Source organism: Podarcis cretensis (genome assembly GCF_951804945.1).
Source record: "Podarcis cretensis genome assembly, chromosome: 4".
NCBI lineage: Eukaryota > Metazoa > Chordata > Lepidosauria > Squamata > Lacertidae > Podarcis > Podarcis cretensis.
Genome location: NC_137173.1, coordinates 68,041,316 through 68,063,087, shown reverse-complemented (window position 1 = coordinate 68,063,087; position 21,772 = coordinate 68,041,316). Strand labels below are relative to the sequence as shown.

The following is a 21,772-nucleotide window of genomic DNA, read 5'->3' as shown; positions in this document are numbered from 1 at the left end:
CCCTGGAAAATAGGGACACTTGGAGGGTTTGAGGTTCCCTGCTGCTGATCTCAAAGCAAAAGAAAAGTCAAAGGTTTTACAAGAGTAGTGTGGATCTGTGTCTCATTATCATATACATGGCGAAGGATGAAAATACATTTGCATACATGTTAGTTAGGAAAGAGCTTGCTAGTTCACTCTCATTTAGCTCCCGTACCCTGGATGTCTAAAGTGGCCTGCCAAGAAATTCAAGCAGTCACCACTCAGAAAATCCTTGTCATTATCAGCTGCTTCTTCCTTACACCTCTGTGCTGCATGATTCAAATCAGAAGTGGCAGGAAAGAAAGAGAAAAGGGGGATTTGTGTCTCACTCTGTGATACCTGCAGCCATTTCAAGAAGTGCAGATGAGTTTCGGTGCTTTCAGAAATACGTACAGTCAGAGGGCTCATGTGTGAAACACTTTTATGTATCACAATGTGGAGGGGCGGAAATCTTTTGCAACTGTGGAAGCATATCTCAGGAACTAGCTGGAGAAGCAGCAATGGCCTGCTTCTAGCTTAGGGAATGTTGTAGTAAACATTTGGGCATCTAATATGGACAGAGTACAGAGAGGGGGGGTGAGGGTCTGCATACATACACATGCTACATTCAATGCACATTCTTCCCCTCAAAGAATTCTGGGCAATGTAGTTTACCCCTCACAGAATTGCAATTCCCAGCCACCCTTCACAAACTACAGTGCCAGAATTCTTTCAGAGAGAAAATGTGCTTTAAACATATAGCGTGTATATGGCCTTAGTGTTTGTGTGTGTGTGCTTTGAAATGTGCTTTGAATGTGCTTTAAAGGTATGGTGTGTACACAGCCTAGTGTTTCAGCCATATTGCTGTAGCTAAGACGTGAGCGACGTGTGTTTGCAAAGCATATATTCCATAAATGTGCATGGGTTGTTCCCTATTGCTGGCTGCTGCTGCTTTGCTTCAGTGCTGGGTTGTTTCTTCCAAAATGTGAACTTACCTCATGGACAACTCAGTTGGTTAGAGCATGGTGCTGATATCACCTAGGTTGCAGGTTCAGTCCCCCATAAGAGACAGCTGCATATTCCCTCATTGCAGGGTGTTGGACCAGATGATCCTCAGGGTCCCTTCCAACTCTATGATTCTATGGGGGGGGGGAATGAAATCAGTGCCTTGAGATTTCTGGATGGGCCTTTGCCAGACAGAGACAGATGATTGTCCCTTCTCTTGCCTTGTCCCTTCCAGCCTCCCCAACCCAATCTGATAACGTGCTGTATTATTACCACATCTCAGTCATATCAGGAACGGAGACAACAAAAGGCTGGGGCTATTTGTAAAGGCATAGCTTTATTACTTAATTTTGACTGAAATGAAACACTCATATCTTGTCAGTATATATATATATATATATATATATATATATATATATATATAATACTCCTTTCCCCAGGCTGGATTTGCCTTGAAAAATATTCAGTGCTTCTGTCCCCAGTGGAAATGTTTTATACTTCCTCAGATCCTTGCGTTTCCTAGCACTTTGTGGTAAAATGTGCCCTGTTTGTTTTATGTAACATTCCGCATCATGTGAATAATGGAAGTGCTCAAGGAAAACCCTTTTCGCTGGGCTATTTTTAGCCCTCACAATGCAAGCTCAAGCACATGGGTTTCATTGTGAGAAAGACAGCCTTAATATAAATGGCTTTATGATTCCCACTGCCATTAGCATCTAATTTGCTTCAGGCAACCAATAGAAGTTGGTTGGTTATACTGAAGATCAACACTTCTTCAGGGCAGACCTGTTGGCGGTTGACTGTGTCACAGTGGTGTGGACATTTGGCACCCTTTAAACACATCCACAGGGATGCCGGTGGCACTGTGGGTTAAACCACAAAGCCTAGGACTTGCCAATCAGAAGGTCGGCGGTTCAAATCCCCACAACGGGGTGAGCTCCCGTTGCTTGGTCCCTGCCGACCTAGCAGTTTGAAAGCACGTCAAAGTGCAAGTAGATAAATAGGTACCGCTCCGGCGGGAAGGTAAATGGCATTTCCGTGCGCTGCTCTGGTTTGCCAGAAGCAGCTTAGTCATGCTGGCCATATGACCCGGAAGCTGTACGCCGGCTCCCTTGGCCAATAAAGCGAGATGAGCGCCACAACCCCAGAGTCGGTCACGACTGGACCTAATGGTCAGGGGTCCCTTTACCTTTACTTAAACACACCCACAGAGCAATCCTAACTATAGAAAGCTGGTGTAATGTACACCCGTGTAAGTCATGGCAGCTTAAGTTACTCCTGTTCCAAATTCCATTGACTTACACCACCCTTTCTGCTGGCTGGTTTTCACCAGGCTGTTAGGTCAAGTGTCCAAGCTAGAAGGGGTTTGGACAATCTCTCCCTGCCCCGTATTGCACTGGATTTAGGGCAGTGCATGTGGTTCCCCCCCCACAGGACACCAAGCCAAGAGGGTGCAACATTGAAAAGATCTGTAACTGGGAAGATCCAATTGGGAGCGCCAAATTTTGGGCTCATTCAGGGCGCCATATTACCAAAGATTACCCCTGCTTGCACCTCATAAGTTCCATGGACTTAAGCTGAACTGCAGCGAGGAACTGACACTGTCTCAGCCAGAGCTGAGCCAGGAAAGCCCAAGATCCTCAGAATCCAAACTCTCATCCCAGTGTATCAGTATAATTCGGGGACACAAGGAAACTTCAGCCCACTCTTAGAGCTTTCCTGTGGTTCAGTAAAGAAGAATGCCTCTAACGTCCACAAACCCCTGTATGCTACATTGCATTGTCATTTCTTATAATGCTGAGTTGAGTGTTATCTACTGAGAACTTTTGGCTCAAATTTTAGATGTCAGGAAGTAGGTGCAAGGGGGCTAAGATACAGACTTCAGGACTGGTGGCCATTGATAGCCTTATCCAGTGTGTAGAAGAGACGTGACTTTTGACATCAAACCTGTTTGCAATAAATTAATGACCAGTTATCACAGAATTTTTCTTTTTTTTAAGGGGAAATACTGTGGAAATCTTGAGCAACAGGAACCCTAGGAAACTCGGGCCTAGTTCTCACTCGGGTTGTGCCCAGTGGCGTAGCGTGGGGGGTGCAGGGGGGCCAGCTGCACTGGGCGCAACATTTGGGGGGGCGCTCGCACTCGCAGCTCTCTGCCCCTACCTGGCTCACTCACTCTCTCTCACTGCAGTGCTGGCTGTGCGAATCCGATCCGAGCTGCCGGGTCGCCGCCCACTGTGGAGGGGGAGGGTGCCAGGCGTGCGTTGCGGTGCTGAGCGGAGAGAGAGCGAGGGAGGGACTATCTGGGGGAGGGACAGTGCAGCGGCCGCCCAGCGCAGCGCTGAGTGCGGGAGAGAACCACACCCGACCAGCCCAGGCAGCAGCAAGAAGAAGCTGGCAGCGGCGGCAGGTTAGGGGCGCAAATTACTTGCCTTGCCCCGGGTTAGGGGGCGCAAATTACTTGCCTTGCCCCGGGTGCTGACAACCCACGCTACGCCGCTGGTTGTGCCACTTCAGAATGTGTATGGATGGCACAGTGACTCACATGATCGAACGTTACTCAATAAGAAAATCCCTCCAAACTAAATGTCAATGTTTCTGGATGGAGAATTAGTCACTCAAGTATGTTCTTATCTGTACTCCAGAGTGGCAATGTCCAGATAACTCATTGAGAAATCAGCCTTAAGAAAAGTAATCCAAACCAAGTAATCTACTCAGCATATTAACTGTTGCACAATTGGACAAAGATTTATTTAAAGGGATAAGTAACAGATAATTTTGTTTTGGACACAAAATCATTACAGGAGGAAAGAGGGTGATTCATGGGCTGTAACAGGCAGCCACAGAATGCCAAAGGCAGAGTTTTGTGGTTTATTTGCATCTATCCATTTGGGATCAAATCTGTATTCCTTAGCCAAGAGTAGACTGCTAGAGAGCCTGGGAGGTTTTTTTTTTTTTTTTGTCGTTTCTTTTTTTCTTTTTCTTTTTAACCTTATAACTTTTTGCAAGAGGCCAAGTGATACTCATCACCAGGTAAGGAAAGGGCTGTACTTCAGTTCACTGGGTTTGACGTACAATTTGCTCATAAACAGCAGGGAACACACCGCAACTGTACTTTGCCATTTCCCAAATGATGAAAAGAGCCCACCTGCTGGGTGCAAATACTCCCATTCTTTTCTGTGCCTGGAGAAAGAGAATAAATTGAAAATAGGACATGAACAGCTGGAAAAGAACCAGAAAACAAAGCACACTTTTATTTTTAAGGCCACAGGAGCACAGTTTAAAAGCACCTTCCAAAATTAAACTGCACGCACATGGAAGTTTTTTGGTTTTTTTAATGGAAATGTATACCATGAAGGATCCTTTTTTCTTTTTTTCCCCCATATTTATTTTTACAGTTCCTAATACTTGATTTGGGCCTTGTCTTTAAAACATGAATGCTGTTGCAAAGCATCTGTTTCTGTAGGAGACCCTGTGATACAGATTTCCTAATTTCTGTCTGCACTTCTTAATACAGGCATGGGGAACCTCAGACCTAAAGGTCTAATGTGACTCTCCTGGCCTCTCAGCCTTGCCCACAGAACTCTCCTCAGACCACACACCCTTCCCTGCCACACACCTCTCAACTTCTACATTGCACTCCTTTTGTTTTTTGTTTTTTTAATAATTTTTATTAACTGGCCAATCACATCAAATTAAATCACATCATATAAATTCCGAATTACAAAGCCAAATTTTTAAATTTTGTTGGGGGAACCCATACTTCAAGATCCAAAGGGGAATTCAGATCATCTTCTTATTACTGCGTTAATGTCCAAATCAGTCCCAATCAGTCCAAACAAAGTTCATAATTCTATCCAGTCTTATCTTGGTGTTGCCACATCATATCTTGTTCGTATAATTTCTCTTTTTCCTTTATGATCTCTTCTGTTAGTCTCCTTAAGCCGATAGCAAGTGTAATAATCCTGTGTGGATTTCCCGTTCCTCCACTAAGTCCAGATGGTTTCCATATATCTCCTTCGTAGATAACATCACTTTATCCATCGTAAATTTTGGCATTTGTCGCTCTTAAGTCCCACCGAGGAGTTGATTCACGATATGTAAACAACTCTATTTCTCTCTTTCTCCTCCCAGACCCAAGAGCTCCCACAATGCCTCACAAAATGGCGAACGGCATTTTTTCCTGACTGCGTCACTCCAAAACTCTTAGCTTTCCAGCTTCATCTTGAAACATTGCTTTGGATCGAAAGTTTATCTCCACACAGCCTTAAATCCACAGCTTAAGTCCTTAATTTCTGACTCATTAGGGGAGGGGGATTCTTGTTAAATCACATAAAAAGGTAGAGGCAGGTTTCCCCCCCCTCCCCCCCCCAGTCATTACCGTATCTTGACGTTCTTCTCGTATTTTATTGTTGTCTTGTTATCAGAGATCTCTTCTGTCAGCAGTATTTACTCCCCTTTTTCCTTGATGTATGTGCAATTAATCATGTCCAAATTATTTCTTTTAAAGATCATTGCAACCAGCGGCGCGAATCGGGGACGGCGTCGAGGAGTGCCGAAAATCCCACAGGAGGGCTTTGTGCCTAGTGCCCCCACCCCCACAAATTCGGGGGTGGTATAGGGCACAGCAGGCAAGGGCCGTCCCCCCCATAATCCTGGGGGGGTTAAGGAGGCTAATTACCCCCATCATAGCCTCCAAATTACCTCGTGTGGGTCGGAGAGATGTTATTGTCAGCCATCTTCCGATGCGCCACCTAGTGGCCCCTACATTGCACTCCTTTTGAGTGTTTTTGCCTGGCTAGAATGTATTGTGATAAGCTGGTGGGCACCCCCCTTGTTGTTGGCATCTGTCTGTCTTGGGAGACAATGGAGGATGAAGTCAAACTGTTGTGGATGAAGTCAAACTGTTGGAAGGTTGCATCGCCTGCTGTGGCTGTACCCACCAATATGGGAGAGATGTTTCGTTGCAGTTGGGGCAGATGAAGGTGTCTGGTTGTGCACCATGGTGTTTCTCTCTGTGCTCCTCCTCTCTGTACTCCTAACAGCAAGGAATCTTGTGCTGGCTTATTTAGACCAGCCTGGCTAGTTAAGAGCAAAGATGTTAACAGATCAAGCTGCTGATTGCTGGTCTTTAGTGCATCAAAGGAAGGGTCTCAGGTCTGTGAAAGATGGGTTGCCAAGGTGATGGCAAGGGAGCAGGCTGTGCTCACAGGAAAAATATGTCTCTAAAAGCCTAGCCTTGTGATGTGAGATGGATGGAGAGGAGTTGCTTAGGTGAGAGGTGTGCTGCGAAGAGAAAGGAGAACAAAGACAGAATCATTTTGGCAGGCTGGCTGAAGGGAAGCTAGGAGGGATGCCTTGGATTCCAGTGCTGCACTGCTGTGGGGAAGAAGCCACCATTGAGATGGCCACACTGTAAGATCTGGACTCCCTCCCTCCAAATTCAGGTGTAAATATGTGAATAAATCAAAGGAACACAGGCTCCTGGAACCCCCTGGAATATTGCTACCACTCTGCAGAGATTGGGGTGGTGTCCAACCTGTGTAACAGTATCTTGGAACTCTGATAATGCTTCTTGCTTGCCTAGATGGGGAGGATAGAAAGGGAGGTGTGAGCAAATTAAAATGTGTTGCTCCACCCACTTTTGCTTCTGGCTCCTCCCACCTCTGGTATGTGGACCCTGGAAGGCTGCCTAGAAGGAAATCCTCCGGCTGAAAAGGACTCTTCACTTAATGGATTAAGCCAGGATGTGACGGGAGTCCCGTTTCTCAGATTCTCCAGCAGCAATGGAGGACTGCTGTGACATTCCAGGTGACCCCTTACAAGGCCCTGGGCATCATATATTACTGAGTAAGTTTCCTAGTGTGTCCACTGAGTTCAGGCTTCTCCTAATTCGTCCTTAATAAACTGCTTCCACCACCTATGAAGGCCTCCCTAATGCTTTCATGTAGAACGCTTAGAAAAAGCTATACCTTTTTCTGAAAAGCCACAGAGAAAAGCAATGGGGAAGCTACGCTGATTACAAGATGAGCCTGGGGAACTCTTCCATAACTCATGCTGAGTTTCTTTTTTTAAACCTCTCCCTCCTCTTCTTTCCTTCTTCATTTCTTCCTTTCTACCCCATTCCTATGAAAATCACTTCCCTCTAGCATTTCTGCTCTTCATTATTATTATTTTTAAAAAAACTTGTCTTTTCCTTCAACCTTTTTACTACACTACAATAATTATTGACATCAGATTCAGTTTAACTTAAGTTACAAAAAGTGGTAAATGTTTCTAAATTATACATATAGAAACACAAAGTTGGCTTGCAGGTTGGTTCACCTGCTGGAAAAGAAATGAATAAAGTGTTTGGGAATGCTTCCTCCCAATGTGAGGGGTGTGACCTAGCTAAGCCTGACAGGACAGCTTACTCTGTAACCTCTTCATGCATTGATTAGAGTTAAACATGTTGGTTATATGAGACTGATTTATCCCACAAGTGCGTTCAGGATGATAAACTAGTGTTTCTCACAAGGATGGCTGGAAGCTGGCCACATTCTTTCGGTAGGTTCTGCTGTTTCCCAATATACTGTTGCTCAGCTGTCTTAATAGAATGGACCCATTTACTAGAATGAGTCACACATTCATTTTTAATGCTCTGCTTTCCTTGGTGGCAACAGAGTTGCCTCCTGGTGCTCTGCAATCTTCATCTGCCTCAAGAACTGCTTATTAAGAATGGAAAGTGCAGTCCATGTTTCATAGAGATATACTAGACTGCAAGGGTATTGCAGATTATAAGCATGTTCTTTTTTATATAAAAAAAAACCCCCCGAACACACTTGGATTTGCTAGCTTACAATGGAATGTTTTGCTTTCTCCAGGCTTATTGTCCTTTCACCTGTAATGGCACATACTTGTAGTGATGCTCTTTGGTGAAAATCTCCCTTGAGTTTGCCCTAAACTTCCCTTGGTCATTTTTAACAGGTGGTTTCCCACAAGGAGAGCTTCAGCCCTGTAGGTTTTATAGTCAACTTCCTAATTTAGCAAAGAGACAGTAAGAGCTTGTAAAGCTGACAGCATCTGGCCTAAAGAAGGTTCTTTTGCCCGGTTCATTTGATGAGCAGGTGACAGCCAGCCAGCCAGCCAAGCTTCTCTCTTTGCTATGCTGAACCACTGCAGGAGAGGCTATGCTCAGCTGGCAAGCAGATTAATCTTTTTATTAGTGAATGTTTTGATGACAAAGCAAAGTACAGGCACTGAAGCAGAACAGACCATTCCTGTGGAAACTGGGTGCAAGAAGAGGGTGTTTTAACAAGTAATTGTGAGGACTAGCATATAGCAAGGCATGTGAGTCCTTTTCAGAAAAGGTTGGAGTCCAGTTAAGGACTGTCGAAGGGCCATGAGAGTCTTGCCCTGAAGCAAAACTTGTCTGGAGTTTGGGGCTTGGCAAATGAATGCTAATAGTTCAGCAATTTGTTCCATGGCTAGAAAATGAAATGGACAAACAGCAGACCTCCGAGCTGAGGATGTTGCAGTCTAGGTGTCTATGAAAGACACCTAGATTCCAGCTTGAGTTGGACTGAAAAACAAACATGGAAAGCTAAATTGGGGCTCTGTGAACATTTTAGGGTGTTAGCTGTGGGAGCAGAGGGCATCGGCTGTCTGTTAGCAGGTTTAAACTGTTCCTCCATCTATACTCAGACCGTATATTTGTAAATAAGCTCAACTACAAAATGGAAACCACTCCTGGGTCAAGTGGAACTTTTCAACTCTTGGAGAAGTGGGGCGAGCTTAACAGTATTATTACTTATTAACGGTGGGCATTAGTGTCATATCTGAGAGCAGTAGATAAAACTCGTCTGCCAGAAATAAGCACTGTTACAATATTAAAATGGGACCTTGCTCTCAAGATTGCATGCCAAGGTTAAAAAGACCCCACATACAGGCTGGAATGAAGCAGGCTGTGGTGCTATGCTATTATTCATTGCTAGGCGGGAAGTAGGTTTATCTCTCCAGAGTCCTTGGTAGGGATGTCACCTTTTAGCGGTGTCCTGCTTTTACAAATGAGTTAGATCAGGCAGCTTGGAAATGGGAGTGTGATTGCGCAGCAGCTGCTGTGTCTCTTCAGCATGGCAAAACCAATCCAGGTTGGTGCTGTTTACATGTAGGCAAGCCAACGCAACACAGAGGTTAATGAATTATTGAGCACCTCTCTTAAATTGGCTGGGGCATAATTAACTTTACTCTTTAAAGTGCTGGGTCCAGGGGGGAAGCTCGCAATGTGCATGGAAAAGGGGGAAATGCCATTTTTCACAACACTATGTGGCAGATTGAGAAGCAGGAGTGGGAAAACAAAGATAAATTGAGTGAGATAACCTCATTGTAGATACACTTGAAGAATAACTGCAGGTTGGGATGGAAGTAAAGAAAACTAAAAGCTACAATCTTCATTCATCTCCCACTCTCACACACAAACACACCCCAACTGAGTCCCATATTACAACCTGTTTACTTTGTTTCAGGACATTCAATGGGTGCCATTTTGTCTGATATCATCTATAATGTTCTTCCCCTTCCATTTGTATAGTCCCGTTCTGTGTCCATTCTTGGTCACTGTAGAGAAGTGATGGCCAAACTTGGCCCTCCAGCTGTTTTGGGACCACAATTCCCATCATCCCTGACAACTTGTCCTGTTAGCTGGGGATGATGGGAGTTGTAGTCCCAAAACAGCTGGAGGGCCAAGTTTGGCCATCACTTCTCTACAGTGACCAAGGGAAGCTTGGGAACTGGCCTTTCTGTAGAAGCTGACTGCTTAACAATTACCCAATGGGTGAAATTGATCCTGCTACTGTCTGTCTCATAACCTGCCTCACTGGGTTGTTGTGCTGATAAAGGGTAGGGAATGGACCACATGTGTCACCCTGAGGACCTCAGAGGAAAAGAATGGCTAAGTGAAATTGTGAACTCAGAAAAATCTATCTGAATTGATCCTCAGCCTTAAGAAAGCTTTTGGCACCTGATCACTATACCAACACCAGACATTAAAACAACAAGTCTATTTGTTAGATTACTTTAGAATGATAAGGTGAGATAGGTTCTTAAAGCAAACAAAGTGGCCAAAAAAAAATAGAAACTACATAATTTCAGTACAGAAACAGGTAAAAAACAGAAAACAAGCAACAAATAACAAACACAAAATAGCAGATAAGATGCCACATGTAATTAGTAATTATTTATGTAGTACATATTTCTCGTGCCCTCCTCTTTCTAGGCAAGATTATCCTCTTAGTTCGGAAACATCAAAGAAACAAATCAGCTGAAACAAATCACTGAAGCATGTTCAGAAATTTCTGACTCCCTCTCCATTCCACACACACACACTGTGTTATTTGTGCTGCAACCTTCCTTATACCTGTGTGGTGACAATCAGTAATGTAACCCTATGACCAGGGAGAAGAGAGCACCTTTTAGGCGTTTGAGTTAAGCCATCTTTACTGACCCAGAAAACGATGCCTGGGTTACTTGTTGCAAACAAAAGATGTGCAAGCTGATAGAAAGAAGAGGGTTGTGGTGGTTTTTCTTTAGCTAGATGAAATGCCACTTTGAGTTACTCTGCTACCCAAAGCTCTTATTTTATTGTTGGCTGATGCTGGTAATTCTTCTCCGTGCTGCTTGTCTTTTGTGTTTGTCCTTTGATCTCCACCAGCTCTCTTGTGGCTCTCGCTGTTTAGTCTTGATGCACACAACACAAAACATTTGCTTGCTTCATTTTCTTGGGTTTTTTTTGTTTTGTTTTGTTTTGCTCCTTTGTGACAGTTGGCATTCATATTCTCTTCCTGTATGGTATTTGCTGTTTCTCTCATGTGTTATCCTGGCGGAGTTCGCAGATGATGAGCCCACATGAGGCTGTCTCTTTAGTCGCTTCCAAAGTTTAGTCAGAGTTGGCTGAGCTTTTTTTGCCCAATGGCTGCTGGTCAACCCTCGGGGGGGGGGGTCACATGCCACTTTTTATAATCTGCTCCAAAAACTTCCCTGACCCCTCTGCTTCTCCTCTCTCTCTCAGGCATTGCCTGATCCACTCTGATATAGCTGCACAGTTTATTTGCAGGCAGAAATATGGAAGCCCCTCTACCTGTCTTTGGCATGAATGAACAGGCATGCCTGGACAGCTCTAAGATGGATATCTGGCTGCTAAGGAGAGCTTCATGTTTAAATTGATGAGCCAGGTTGATGAGCAATTTCATGTTAAATTTAGCCACTTCATCATGTCCTGTGTCTCACAGGCTTTTAACTCACACCTTTTGGAACAGTTTCAAAGTCTTTCAATGAAAACAGACAGGTTATGTGTGTTGCTTGTGTATGTGATGAGTCTGAGAGCCAATTGCTTTCCAATTTTATAAGGGCCATGTGAAGATAAAAGCATCAAAACTGATAAAAGCTACTGAAATGAGTTGAACTGAAACAGTGCTCCGTCTGTACATAACCATCGAAGTGTTTTCCGTACATTTATTTCAGTATATCTTTGCCTACTTGAAGCCTGCATTTCCCAGACGCAGATATCAATTTAGCAATAGGAAGGACACCCACACAGCACTATCCTCCAAAATGCTCGAAATACCCTCATTTAAATTAGCGGGAGGTGATCTGCAGACTTGAGGCAGCAGCAGCAGCGATCAATTGCATTGATGAGCCTTCTTCCTGCAAGATGCGTTGGTAATTGGGAGGAAAACAAATGTTAGGAGTTTGCTGGAGATAAATCTCAAAGCTAAAGCAAGTCTCACTTATCTCTTGAACATGTGTTACCACAGCTGCTCGTTTAAAACTGGCATAGAGTTTAATATTTAGGGCAGATGGGATTGCGGGGGGGGTGGTGGTAGGAATTGTTGGCACTGGACTTGTTTGCACTATTCTTACTGGGCAAGGATTCATTATTTCCCCTCCCCATCATATTTTGGATAATTAGGACAAGACATACCATTTTGGAGGCTTTCAGGGACTTCCTAGCCAAGTGCCAGCAGGGAGGCAAGAAATGGCCTTTTCCCAAGGACCTATTTCTTATCATGTATGTGTTCTTGAAAGACAGTGGGCTAGCCACAAAATTTATATTTGCTCTAAATAATAATCGTAATTATAATCATAATACCCCGCCCATCTGGCTGGGTTTCCCCATCCACTCCCATTATATTGTCTTTAAATCTGTACACCCCAGCAAAATAATGTTTTAAATGCACATACAATTGCTTGTGCACATGCTGCTCAAAGAAAATATCTGAGTTGCCTGTTCACAAATTTCTGACTCCCTGTGAGGGAAATAAGAATCTCTCAACATCTCTTAACCCCCTACGTGCATATAATTTAATTTTATGCACTACGTGCATATAATTTAATTATATGCACTATTCTTACTGGGCAAGGATTCATTATTTCCCCTCCCCATCATATTTTGGATAATTAGGACAAGACATACCATTTTGGAGGCTTTCAGGGACTTCCTAGCCAAGTGCCAGCAGGGAGGCAAGAAATGGCCTTTTCCCAAGGACCTATTTCTTATCATGTATGTGTTCTTGAAAGACAGTGGGCTAGCCACAAAATTTATATTTGCTCTAAATAATAATCGTAATTATAATCATAATACCCCGCCCATCTGGCTGGGTTTCCCCATCCACTCCCTTTATATTGTCTTTAAATCTGTACACCCCAGCAAAATAATGTTTTTAATGCACATACAATTGCTTGTGCACATGCTGCTCAAAGAAAATATCTGAGTTGCCTGTTCACAAATTTCTAACTCCCTGTGAGGGAAATAAGAATCTCTCAACATCTCTTAACCCCCTACATGCATATAATTTAATTTTTTAAAAAAAGAAAGCAGGGATTGGTAGAGGAAAGGGAGCTGGCACAGTCATAGGTCATGATCCGAAAGGCTGCATAGCAAGCCCTCCATGAACGATGTGGCTTCTGAGTCTCCTCCCAACAGATCCCTCATCTGCTTGACAAGCCATTTTTAAAGCTCAGAACTTTCCTCCCACACTCCTCTTTTAGCATCTCCTCAGGGCATATCTATGCTAAAGAGCCAATCTGCATATTCAGAATGAGGTGGTGGGTAGAGTGATGTGGTAGAATTCTGGACTGTACCACTTCAGACTGCAGGTAAGTGTAGGTGGGTGTCATGTTTGGAATGCTTTTGGTTAGGGGAGGGGGAAAACATGCTAAACTTCTCTACATGATGTAACTACTTTGCCACATTGGGGTCAGTATTTTTATTTGGAAAGGTTTAGCATAGACCCATAGTGATTTCTTTTTTCTTTTTTAATGTGAACAAGGATTCAAAAAGAATAACCCCTCTACTGAGGTGGTATAGTCTAGAATGCTCCCATGTCAGTAGGGATGGAGGAGAAAATCAATTTGGTTTCTGTTTAAAGGCAAACCTACCTAATTCATGTTTTCTGAAACATTCCAGGAAGCACAAAACAGCCATCCTTCAAATTACCTGAATTTTGCAATGCAGTTCACCAGCCAAGTAACATGTACAAAAATGCGAGTGCTAGGATCAAGTATGCCTAAAAATGTATACATTAGTGAAACTAACATACCAAAAAAAATGCATTATGTTACAGAAAATTATTGGGCAAAATTGCATTCAAATATGTATCAGGAGAAATTTGCACCAAGTTGCTGGTGAATTTTCATGAGGGTTGTTTTAAAATTTCACAAACGTGTGTGGAAATGTGCAGAACTGAAGACTGGAAAAATTAGAAATGGATAAAAAGCATAAGTCACAGATGTAACCATCCCTGCATGTCAGTCTTGCACCTCGTTCTGTATAATGGGTACGACAGCTAGTGAAGCAGCGGTTTCTTCTCCTGGCAACTGTATTTCTTTGAGATGGATATGAACCTGTAACATAATTCTCAATATCCTTGCCAAAACTTCCATTCTCAGATTGGAGAGGGGGACATCCATCTCCCCCCCCCACTCCACCTCTTTTCCCCTTTTCTTCCTAATGTCTCAACAAATGAAACTGATTTGTAAAAATGTTACATGGGGTGGGGAATGTGAGAGAGAGACATTGCACACACTTTTGTAAATCAAGAAAATCATAAATAAATAAATAAATAAATAAATAAATAAATAAATAAATAGAATGGGGGGGCAGTAGGAGAAAACTATTACAATAGCATAGCAACCCTATGGCCCTGGAAGGGTTTTGAAGGTTTCTTCTCTTAAAATATATATATATATATATATATATTTGTTGATTTCCAAAAAATATAATAGAGCAACCTTGAGTATACATGCATAGCAGAATCCACCTGCAGACAAAAATGATAGAATTCCTGATACAGAGTCAGACTAGATCGCAGCAAATGATCGAATTATAATAAAAGAGTTGTTCCTAGATTTGTATGATTATTATGGGTCAGTATAGCCCGTACATAGGGAAGCATGGATCTTGGGAGGGCTTGATAATTTTGAGTCCTAATTAATAAAGGGAAGCATTTAAAACCGCACTTCCTAGCCAATCTTTATTCGCTTTGCCTCTCACCACCCGCCTGTGTTGTGTAAGACGTTTGGACAGGACTGTAACCCAGATATTATTGAACCATGACTACCATTATTGTGTACCATGTACCATTATTATACATGACTACCATTGTTTAGCAATGACCATCCAAGCTCCCACCAGTAAAAAAAATAAACAAGGAAAGTTATTTATCCTTAACTGTCAGATTAAGGTCACTTTCCAGAGCTTGCAGTGCTAAGCAAAGGGCAAGCAACAGGAATTAGTCGGTAGTTTCCCCAAGACAGTGTGAGGGTGTGTGAGGGAGCGACTCACACATAAGGAAGTCTCTCTAAATTGCTGTCACCTCCTTCATCAGGAACTCCAGGCTGGCATGTGTAAAGCAGAAGCTCATTTTGGGGAAAATCTGGACAAGCCAGATGAACGTCTCCTATAATAAGCTATTAGCATATTTGAGAGTTTCCAAATAAATTTAAAACACAAAACAGTGGCTGCTGAGAACCTGTTCTCCTTTAATTAACCTTCTGACCTGGATTTGCATTGCTTCTGCGTGCAGCACTAAGGAACAGGAAAAGCGTCCTGGGAACGCAGCTTCGCTCTATGCTTATGCAAGTTCTATTAAAGGTTTTAAAAGGAACTCAGTTCATTCCAAATTACCAGGGCGGGTTTCCCTTGGTGAGGAAGATAAATCAAATAGCTACCTTTACGGAAGGGGGGGAAAATCCATCCAATTTATAATTTTATTTTCTTTGGGGTGCTGAGCACTTAGACCAGGCTTCCTCAAACTCGGCCCTCCAGTTGTTTTTGGCCTACAACTCCCATGATCCCTAGCTAGCAGGACCAGTGGTCAGGGATGATGGGAATTGCAGTCTCAAAACATCTGGAGGGCCGAGGTTGAGGAAGCCTGACTTAGACTCATAGAAGACTTACACAGAAGCATGCAGAAGACTTATGTGGAACTACTAAAGGGATGGTATTATTCAGAGTAGACCCACTGAAACGACAGGCTCTAACTTAGTTGTGCTCATTAATTTCAACGAGCCCACACTGAGTAAAACTTAGTTGAATACCACCCAAGCTATCTAAGCAACGTTTAGTTAGGCAAATTACATGTGTGAAAGAGTTGTGTTGGGATGTCTAAATGTCAGATCAGATCTGCAACAGAAATGAAAACCAGCTTCATATTTTGTCAGTACAGGACATTGCAAAGGGGCTGTTGTTGGGATAAAGATAGAAACCTCTAAAAGCAAGTTTCCTAGCACGCTTTACAAAATAACATTTCTTAGGATTGTTTTGAGGAAGCCAGTGTTGTTTTGCATAATACTAAAACTGCTATTCATAATCCATCCTCGAGAAGCTTAACATGTCACACAAGGGGAGTTATCTCATTTTCACAGCAACCATGTGAGGTAGGTTGGGCTGGCAGATAGTGACTGGCCCAAGGTCTCCCAATGCTTTTCATGGATACCGCTCAACTGCCCTAATTAAATTGGGACATCCTGTTTGGGGGCCCTGTACTCTCACACGAAAGCATGGCACTCAAAAACATGTGAGAGCACAGGGCCCCAAACACGTGTACTTTCACACGGGTCACATGACTTGCTTGGGAACATAGCTCAGAAGACATGCATCACAGTTTTTGGCCTGGACTTGCTGAAGGGTATGTTCACTGCCAGTACTGAACTAATTGGGACAAGGCCGTGTCCTACGGTCTGGTCATGACATCTGTCCACCACTCCATTGGGAAATCGATAGAATTAGAGGATATCCAAGTGTTCTTTTGTCAGAAATATTGTGGCACTGCCCATTTGGAAAGCAACATTATGAACAGAGCTCTTGCTCAACAGCTTAAGGGCAAAAACTTAAATGAGATTTGCATAGACAATTAACCGCCTTTCCCTTCCGTTGCTCACCCTCCAGGATGAAGATGCTGCTCGCGACAGCCGGTTTAACTTCGGCGGCTATGGGATGGGTCACTGCCTCCAGGTGAAAGATGGTGCAGCCATCAAAGCCACGCCTCCCAACCCGCCCCCGCCCCCACCGCCAAAGGATTCCGATTCCATCAAAAAGAGGTTTGTGGACCGTGCCAAAAGGATCGACACCATATCCCGAGCGGCGTTCCCGCTGGCCTTTCTCATCTTCAATATATTTTACTGGATTACGTACAAAATTATACGCCACGAGGATATACACAAAGATTAGAAACGTTTCTGTCTGAGCTGGGACCTTCTAGCCAAAGTGACTCTCTTGTAAATAAAGAGTGAAATGTCTTTCCTGTCATTAACTGAGGGTTTTGTTTTCTGTGGTACTAAAGAGAAAGGGCGGGGTTAGAAGAGGAAGAAAAACAGAAAGGAAAGTTTCGGTAACAATTGCACAAAATGAGATACTGTGAGATCACCAAACGAGGATTTGCCCTGATTTCCTCCTCTTGCTACGTGGTCCTTCCAGACTCTTGCCAAGATCAAGCAAACCTAAATGGGGCCATTTTCCCTCCTCCAACCCCCCCCCCAGTGTCTCTAAGCTATATTTAAGAAATACTTTAAAGCATCTACCATGGGACTGTCTGCAATGGCTGCACTGCAATGAGTTTAAAGAGGACCAAACTTTTTTCAGGGTAACGCTGCCTTTCTATATGAAACAAGTCTAAGCTACATTCCATTAATGTCTGTAGTTAATGATTTGCCCAGAAGTCTCTTTGTGGATTGTAAATTATTTCTACTAACAGGGCATGGGGGGGTGTCAAGGGGGACGATTTATACTTTAATATCCTTGTGGGTGTGCATTTTAATATTCCTGCTTTCCTAGAACTGTAGTTTTTGAGGTCCAACTTGTGTAGGGTGTGGTTAATTTCATAGTGTCCACTTGTAGAAACAACCTGAGAAATGGCTGGTTTTATCTTGGTTCCAAGACAGTGCACTTATTTCATTTCATTTCATTTCTGCCTGGTTATTACTATATTTTTTATTATTGATGACATTCAGCATAAGGTGCCAAAACTGTAATTTGACCTATCGTATTTCCCTGTATCACACTGTTGATTAAGAACTTGTTTCCTGACCTAGCTCAGTTTAGCATTGACTTTCTATTGCTGCTCTCATTGTAGCTGCGAGTTGATAGCTCTGTAGGTAAACACGACTCGTTTACAGACCTCTAATTTATATCTTTACTATAAAAAAGAAAGAAAGAAAAAAGTGGCTATCATTTTAAATATCATTGACTTATCTGAAGAATTTTAAAAACTGTACTGTGATTTTCATAACCTGTTAACCTTTTGGTGCCAGAGCTATGTGGTCCAAATCCTTGCTATGTGTTCTAAAGTAGAAATAAAAAGTAAACGAAAACCAAACCAAAAAATGAGGTATTTTTGCTTACATGGGTGGCAGGAGTGAAACCTGGAAGATTTTTTTATTTTAATCTTGTTTTTTAAGTTGCATTTCAATCAACTTGTTATTATTATCGTTGTTAGCTGCCCTGACCCCGGTCTTGGCTGGGGAGGGCGGGGTATAAAGAAAATTTATTATTATTATTATTATTATTATTATTATTATTATTATTATTATATTTTTATTTTTTAAAAGCTTTGCTATTTCCCATTTTCTGCAAAAGGGTTTACTGCAAAAAAATTAAAATGTATTATTGATTGGGGGGGGCATATTTTCCTTTTATGGCTGCTAGTTCTTGTTGCAAGAAAAAACCCAACCCACAAACTGAACTATTATGGTTGCTTCCAGATGACCTATTTTATTGAGAAGTAATTCTGACTTGTTTGCACAGAGTTTATGAAGACACTCTATGCTGTCCACTGTTTACTGAGCATTCATCTTTATTTGTTTGCAGAGATGTTATATGGTTCCCTGCAAATCAGTTGCTATCCCACACTTTCTAGGGCATTTTACCATCACTTTCCTTGCTGAAAAAAGTATTTTTGTTTGCTTTTTGAATTACATTTGTTGCACAATACTGCCAAAGTTTATTAAAGCAGCCCTGTTTAGGGAAGTTTTTAATATTTAATGCTGTATTGTTTTTAACACTTGATTGGAAGGCTCCCAGAGTGGCTGGGGAAACTCAGCCAGATGGGCGGGGTATAAATAATAAATTATTATTATTATAAATCCATTTAAATTAGGCAAATCTACATTTCCAAGTATGTGACTGAATTGCTCCTGCAATTTAGTGATCATCTGAAAGCTACCTTGGGGCAGAGGGAGTAAGCCCACTTCTGGGCTGTTGCTATTTTGAGGGGTGATTAAATCACACACCAACAAATTAAGGTTGCAGAAGTGGATTTGTTGCTCTTGCAACAAACCGATTTAAAAATAATAATCCAGGAAGGTGACAGGAATATGCACTGGAAATTTTGTTGTAACATTTGCTTGACGGAACATCATGTAATTTTCCTGCAAACAAATGAGAACGAATGCTCAATAAGCAGCAGACATCCTATTACCTCCACATAAACTTTCTGCAAACATGTCAGAATAAATGCTTAATAAGGAGGGTGTGTCTGGAAGCTACCCAAGTCTCTGGAAATCCCAGGTAAGTGCATATATATGGGTTTTATACTGATGAAATTGCCAGAGAAGATTCACAAAGAATTAGAATTATAAAAAAGAAAGAATTATAATTATAGCTGTTTAAAATCTTTTATTTCCTGAAAGATCCTCCATTATTACAAAGCAAGGATCAGCAAGGATTCTCTTTAGTACTACTTGTATTTTTTGTTCAATATTTATTAACATCTTGTTTCCGTGCTTTTACCTTATAAGCTACCATTGCCATCTGTTACAAGAAATGAAATGAATTATCAGCCAAATCACAACAATGCTTTCATTTCAAATGAAATTCCTTCATTAATCTTAAGCATTCTTTTTTCCCCTCCCCCACTTGGTCAATTAATAGTTAATTTTTAGTTAATGCATCTATTTATCAAATCGTTTTAACAGAACCATGTTAAACATTCTTTTGTGATGTCTGTCTCCAAAGAGAAACACGGAGATTGAGCAATAATTATGTAGTGTTGTGTGGTTCTTTCCCCCCAAAAGGTGTAGAGAATGCCTGAAACTGGCACCAGAGATCAAAATGGCTGAGCACCTGCCAAGGTGCCACCTCACAGAAAAGATCCCACCACTGAGAGCATCTGAGTCCCGGTGCTTTTTCTCCCTGTTGTTTATTGTTTGGCCCAGAAGGGATTGTGGAAGTGAATAGCAATGGCAGAAATGACAGTGAGCGACAGCTGCCCTCTGCTTCAAGTGTTGGCAGATGCTAGGCTTGTGCAATCTACTTTATTTATATCTTCTTCTTCTTTTGTTACTATATTCCCAAGGTCCACTAATGGGAAACAGGTGAAAAACATTGACTCAGGAGGCAGAACATACTGGAAGAATTCAGGACAAGATGCCTATGATCCCCAAAGTAGCAAACGATGTTGCCAGATGATAAAACTTACCATTCCTGACCATTTGTCATGCTTGCTTGGGCTGATGGGAGATGGAGTCTGACAACAGATGCCAAGCCTTTGTTTTCTCTCAAACAATTTTTGTTTCAGGAGAAAGTACTCTGTCACTGGGCTGCAGCCCTTTCCCTTCCTTTCTCTGGCAGAACTTGTGCTATTCAGGGCTTCAGAATAGGCAGAAATTCAACAGGGCAGGAGTTGTTCACTCTGGAAAATGCTAGCTCTGCATTTGCCCAGAGTCTTGTTATCAGCTGAAAAGGGAAATGTTAAGGGGAAGTCAACAAAACAGTACAAGTGCACCTGACAGAATTGACCTTAAGAAGGAAGGAGGGGGAAAAACAACCTCACAAACTCAACCTATTACCAGAATACCAGAAAACAGCAACCAAATTGAAGCAGATATTGAAGCATCTATGCTAATGCTCTGTATTCTAAGGAACACAGAGATAGACTCAAAGAGGAATGAGATTTCATGATCTGTTTCATAGGTATCTCCTTAATTTATTAAAAATGATAGGAAAAGGATAGAGCTGAATAATCCAATTTCCTCTCTCCAAAAATTCTGCCTGACTTGTTGGCATTCATAGTAAATAAATATTTATTTCCTTTTCTAAACAAAATAGATATGGTTTCGACAAAATAAAGCAAAAATAAAGCAGTATTCAGTGATCCTGAGAACACATGCCTGCTTCTATAACTGTAGTGCCTCTGCTAGACCCTTTTGGGAATCTAAAGATTAGTCACGACACAAGGCATTGCATGCTGATGACCTCTTGCTTTGGACAGGACTTAAAATGTGTTTATCGTATCATTCCAAAAAATAAAATGTTCCAATGTAAACACTGACAACGGGAGTTATGTTAAAAAGTCATTTCTCCTTTGAACTTTGGAAATGGTATTCATGGACTTGATTCGTAGCATGTGATTTCATTCACTTAGATCAAAATGCTGTGGAAAGGCGAGTTGGTTTCTTTAAGCCAATTTTCCTCCTGCGCACAAGAGGCACAAGATCCCTGCCACAGCTTTTGCAACATGATTCAATTTCAGTGAGATTGTCCCTACCCTTCATCACGAAAGCAGGTCAAGTTTGTGAAGGCAAGCCTTGAGGCAGATCACACCTCCAACACCTTTCCCTTAATGCAACCAAGCCAAGCTGTTTAGCAATCCATCTGTAGCCTCGCTCATTTATGCTGGCCATGCTTTTGACAGGGCTGCTTGGCTGCATGTTTGATGACAGCAGTTCAGCAGAGTTGGAGCGCTCCCCCATCATTTATAAAGTCGGGCGGGGAATGTATAGAAGCCGCTGCATGTATCAATAGTAATGGATGGTGTTGTGTTAAAGGCCTTTCATCTGGAAGAGACAAATACAGAGCGATGGTCTTGCAACAGGTAATCCATCATGTGAAGGCCACTGGAATCAGTCTGCATGTGATAATTACAACGTGTGTCTGTAGGGACAGCTCTGGGCAGTCTTGAGTCTACCAGGTTCTTTTCTTTAGGGGGGAAAAGGTGGAGAGGGAATGAGCACAGAGGAACTACAAGGGCTTTTTTCAAGTGATGCAGTTATGCACACTATATGAGCAGGAGAAATGACCCTGAGAAGCAGGATTTGGAACGCTGGTTTACAGAGGTATCATCTGGCAAACGATGGAGAGGGAAGGCAGGCCTGGTTGTGGTGCACAGATGATAAAGAAACTTATGGTTAAAGACAAAAAAAATACTTCAGGAAAACATTCAGTCATGGTAAGTGATAACAGTCTCCCAAAGCTGTGAGGCAAAATACCTATACACTATATAGAAAATATAAGATA

The 21,772-nt window shown here is 42.3% G+C and overlaps 1 protein-coding gene and 1 long non-coding RNA gene across 14 annotated transcripts in view; one reads left to right on the top strand and one right to left on the bottom strand.

The window, feature by feature from the left end:
- Positions 1-17,932, top strand: part of GLRA2 (glycine receptor alpha 2) — a 115,414-nt gene extending 97,482 nt beyond the window's left edge. For 3 of the 13 annotated variants that reach the window (XM_079972795.1, XM_079972790.1, XM_079972789.1), the window contains exon 10: positions 16,430-17,926. In XM_079972795.1, coding sequence (XP_079828921.1) covers positions 16,430-16,711 — 282 coding nt within the window. In that variant the 3' untranslated portion in view covers positions 16,712-17,926. Of the gene's footprint in view, positions 1-16,429 lie in introns of all 13 variants that reach the window. The other 10 variants (XM_079972792.1, XM_079972796.1, XM_079972788.1 and 7 more) reach the window with 10 other exon arrangements.
- LOC307214386 lies at positions 11,480-20,206 on the bottom strand. The gene is made up of 2 exons (XR_013838019.1): positions 19,956-20,206; positions 11,480-11,685 (listed from the first exon to the last, which is right to left on the bottom strand). It is a non-coding gene; the product is annotated as an uncharacterized lncRNA (long non-coding RNA).
- Positions 20,207-21,772: the final 1,566 nt, after the last annotated feature.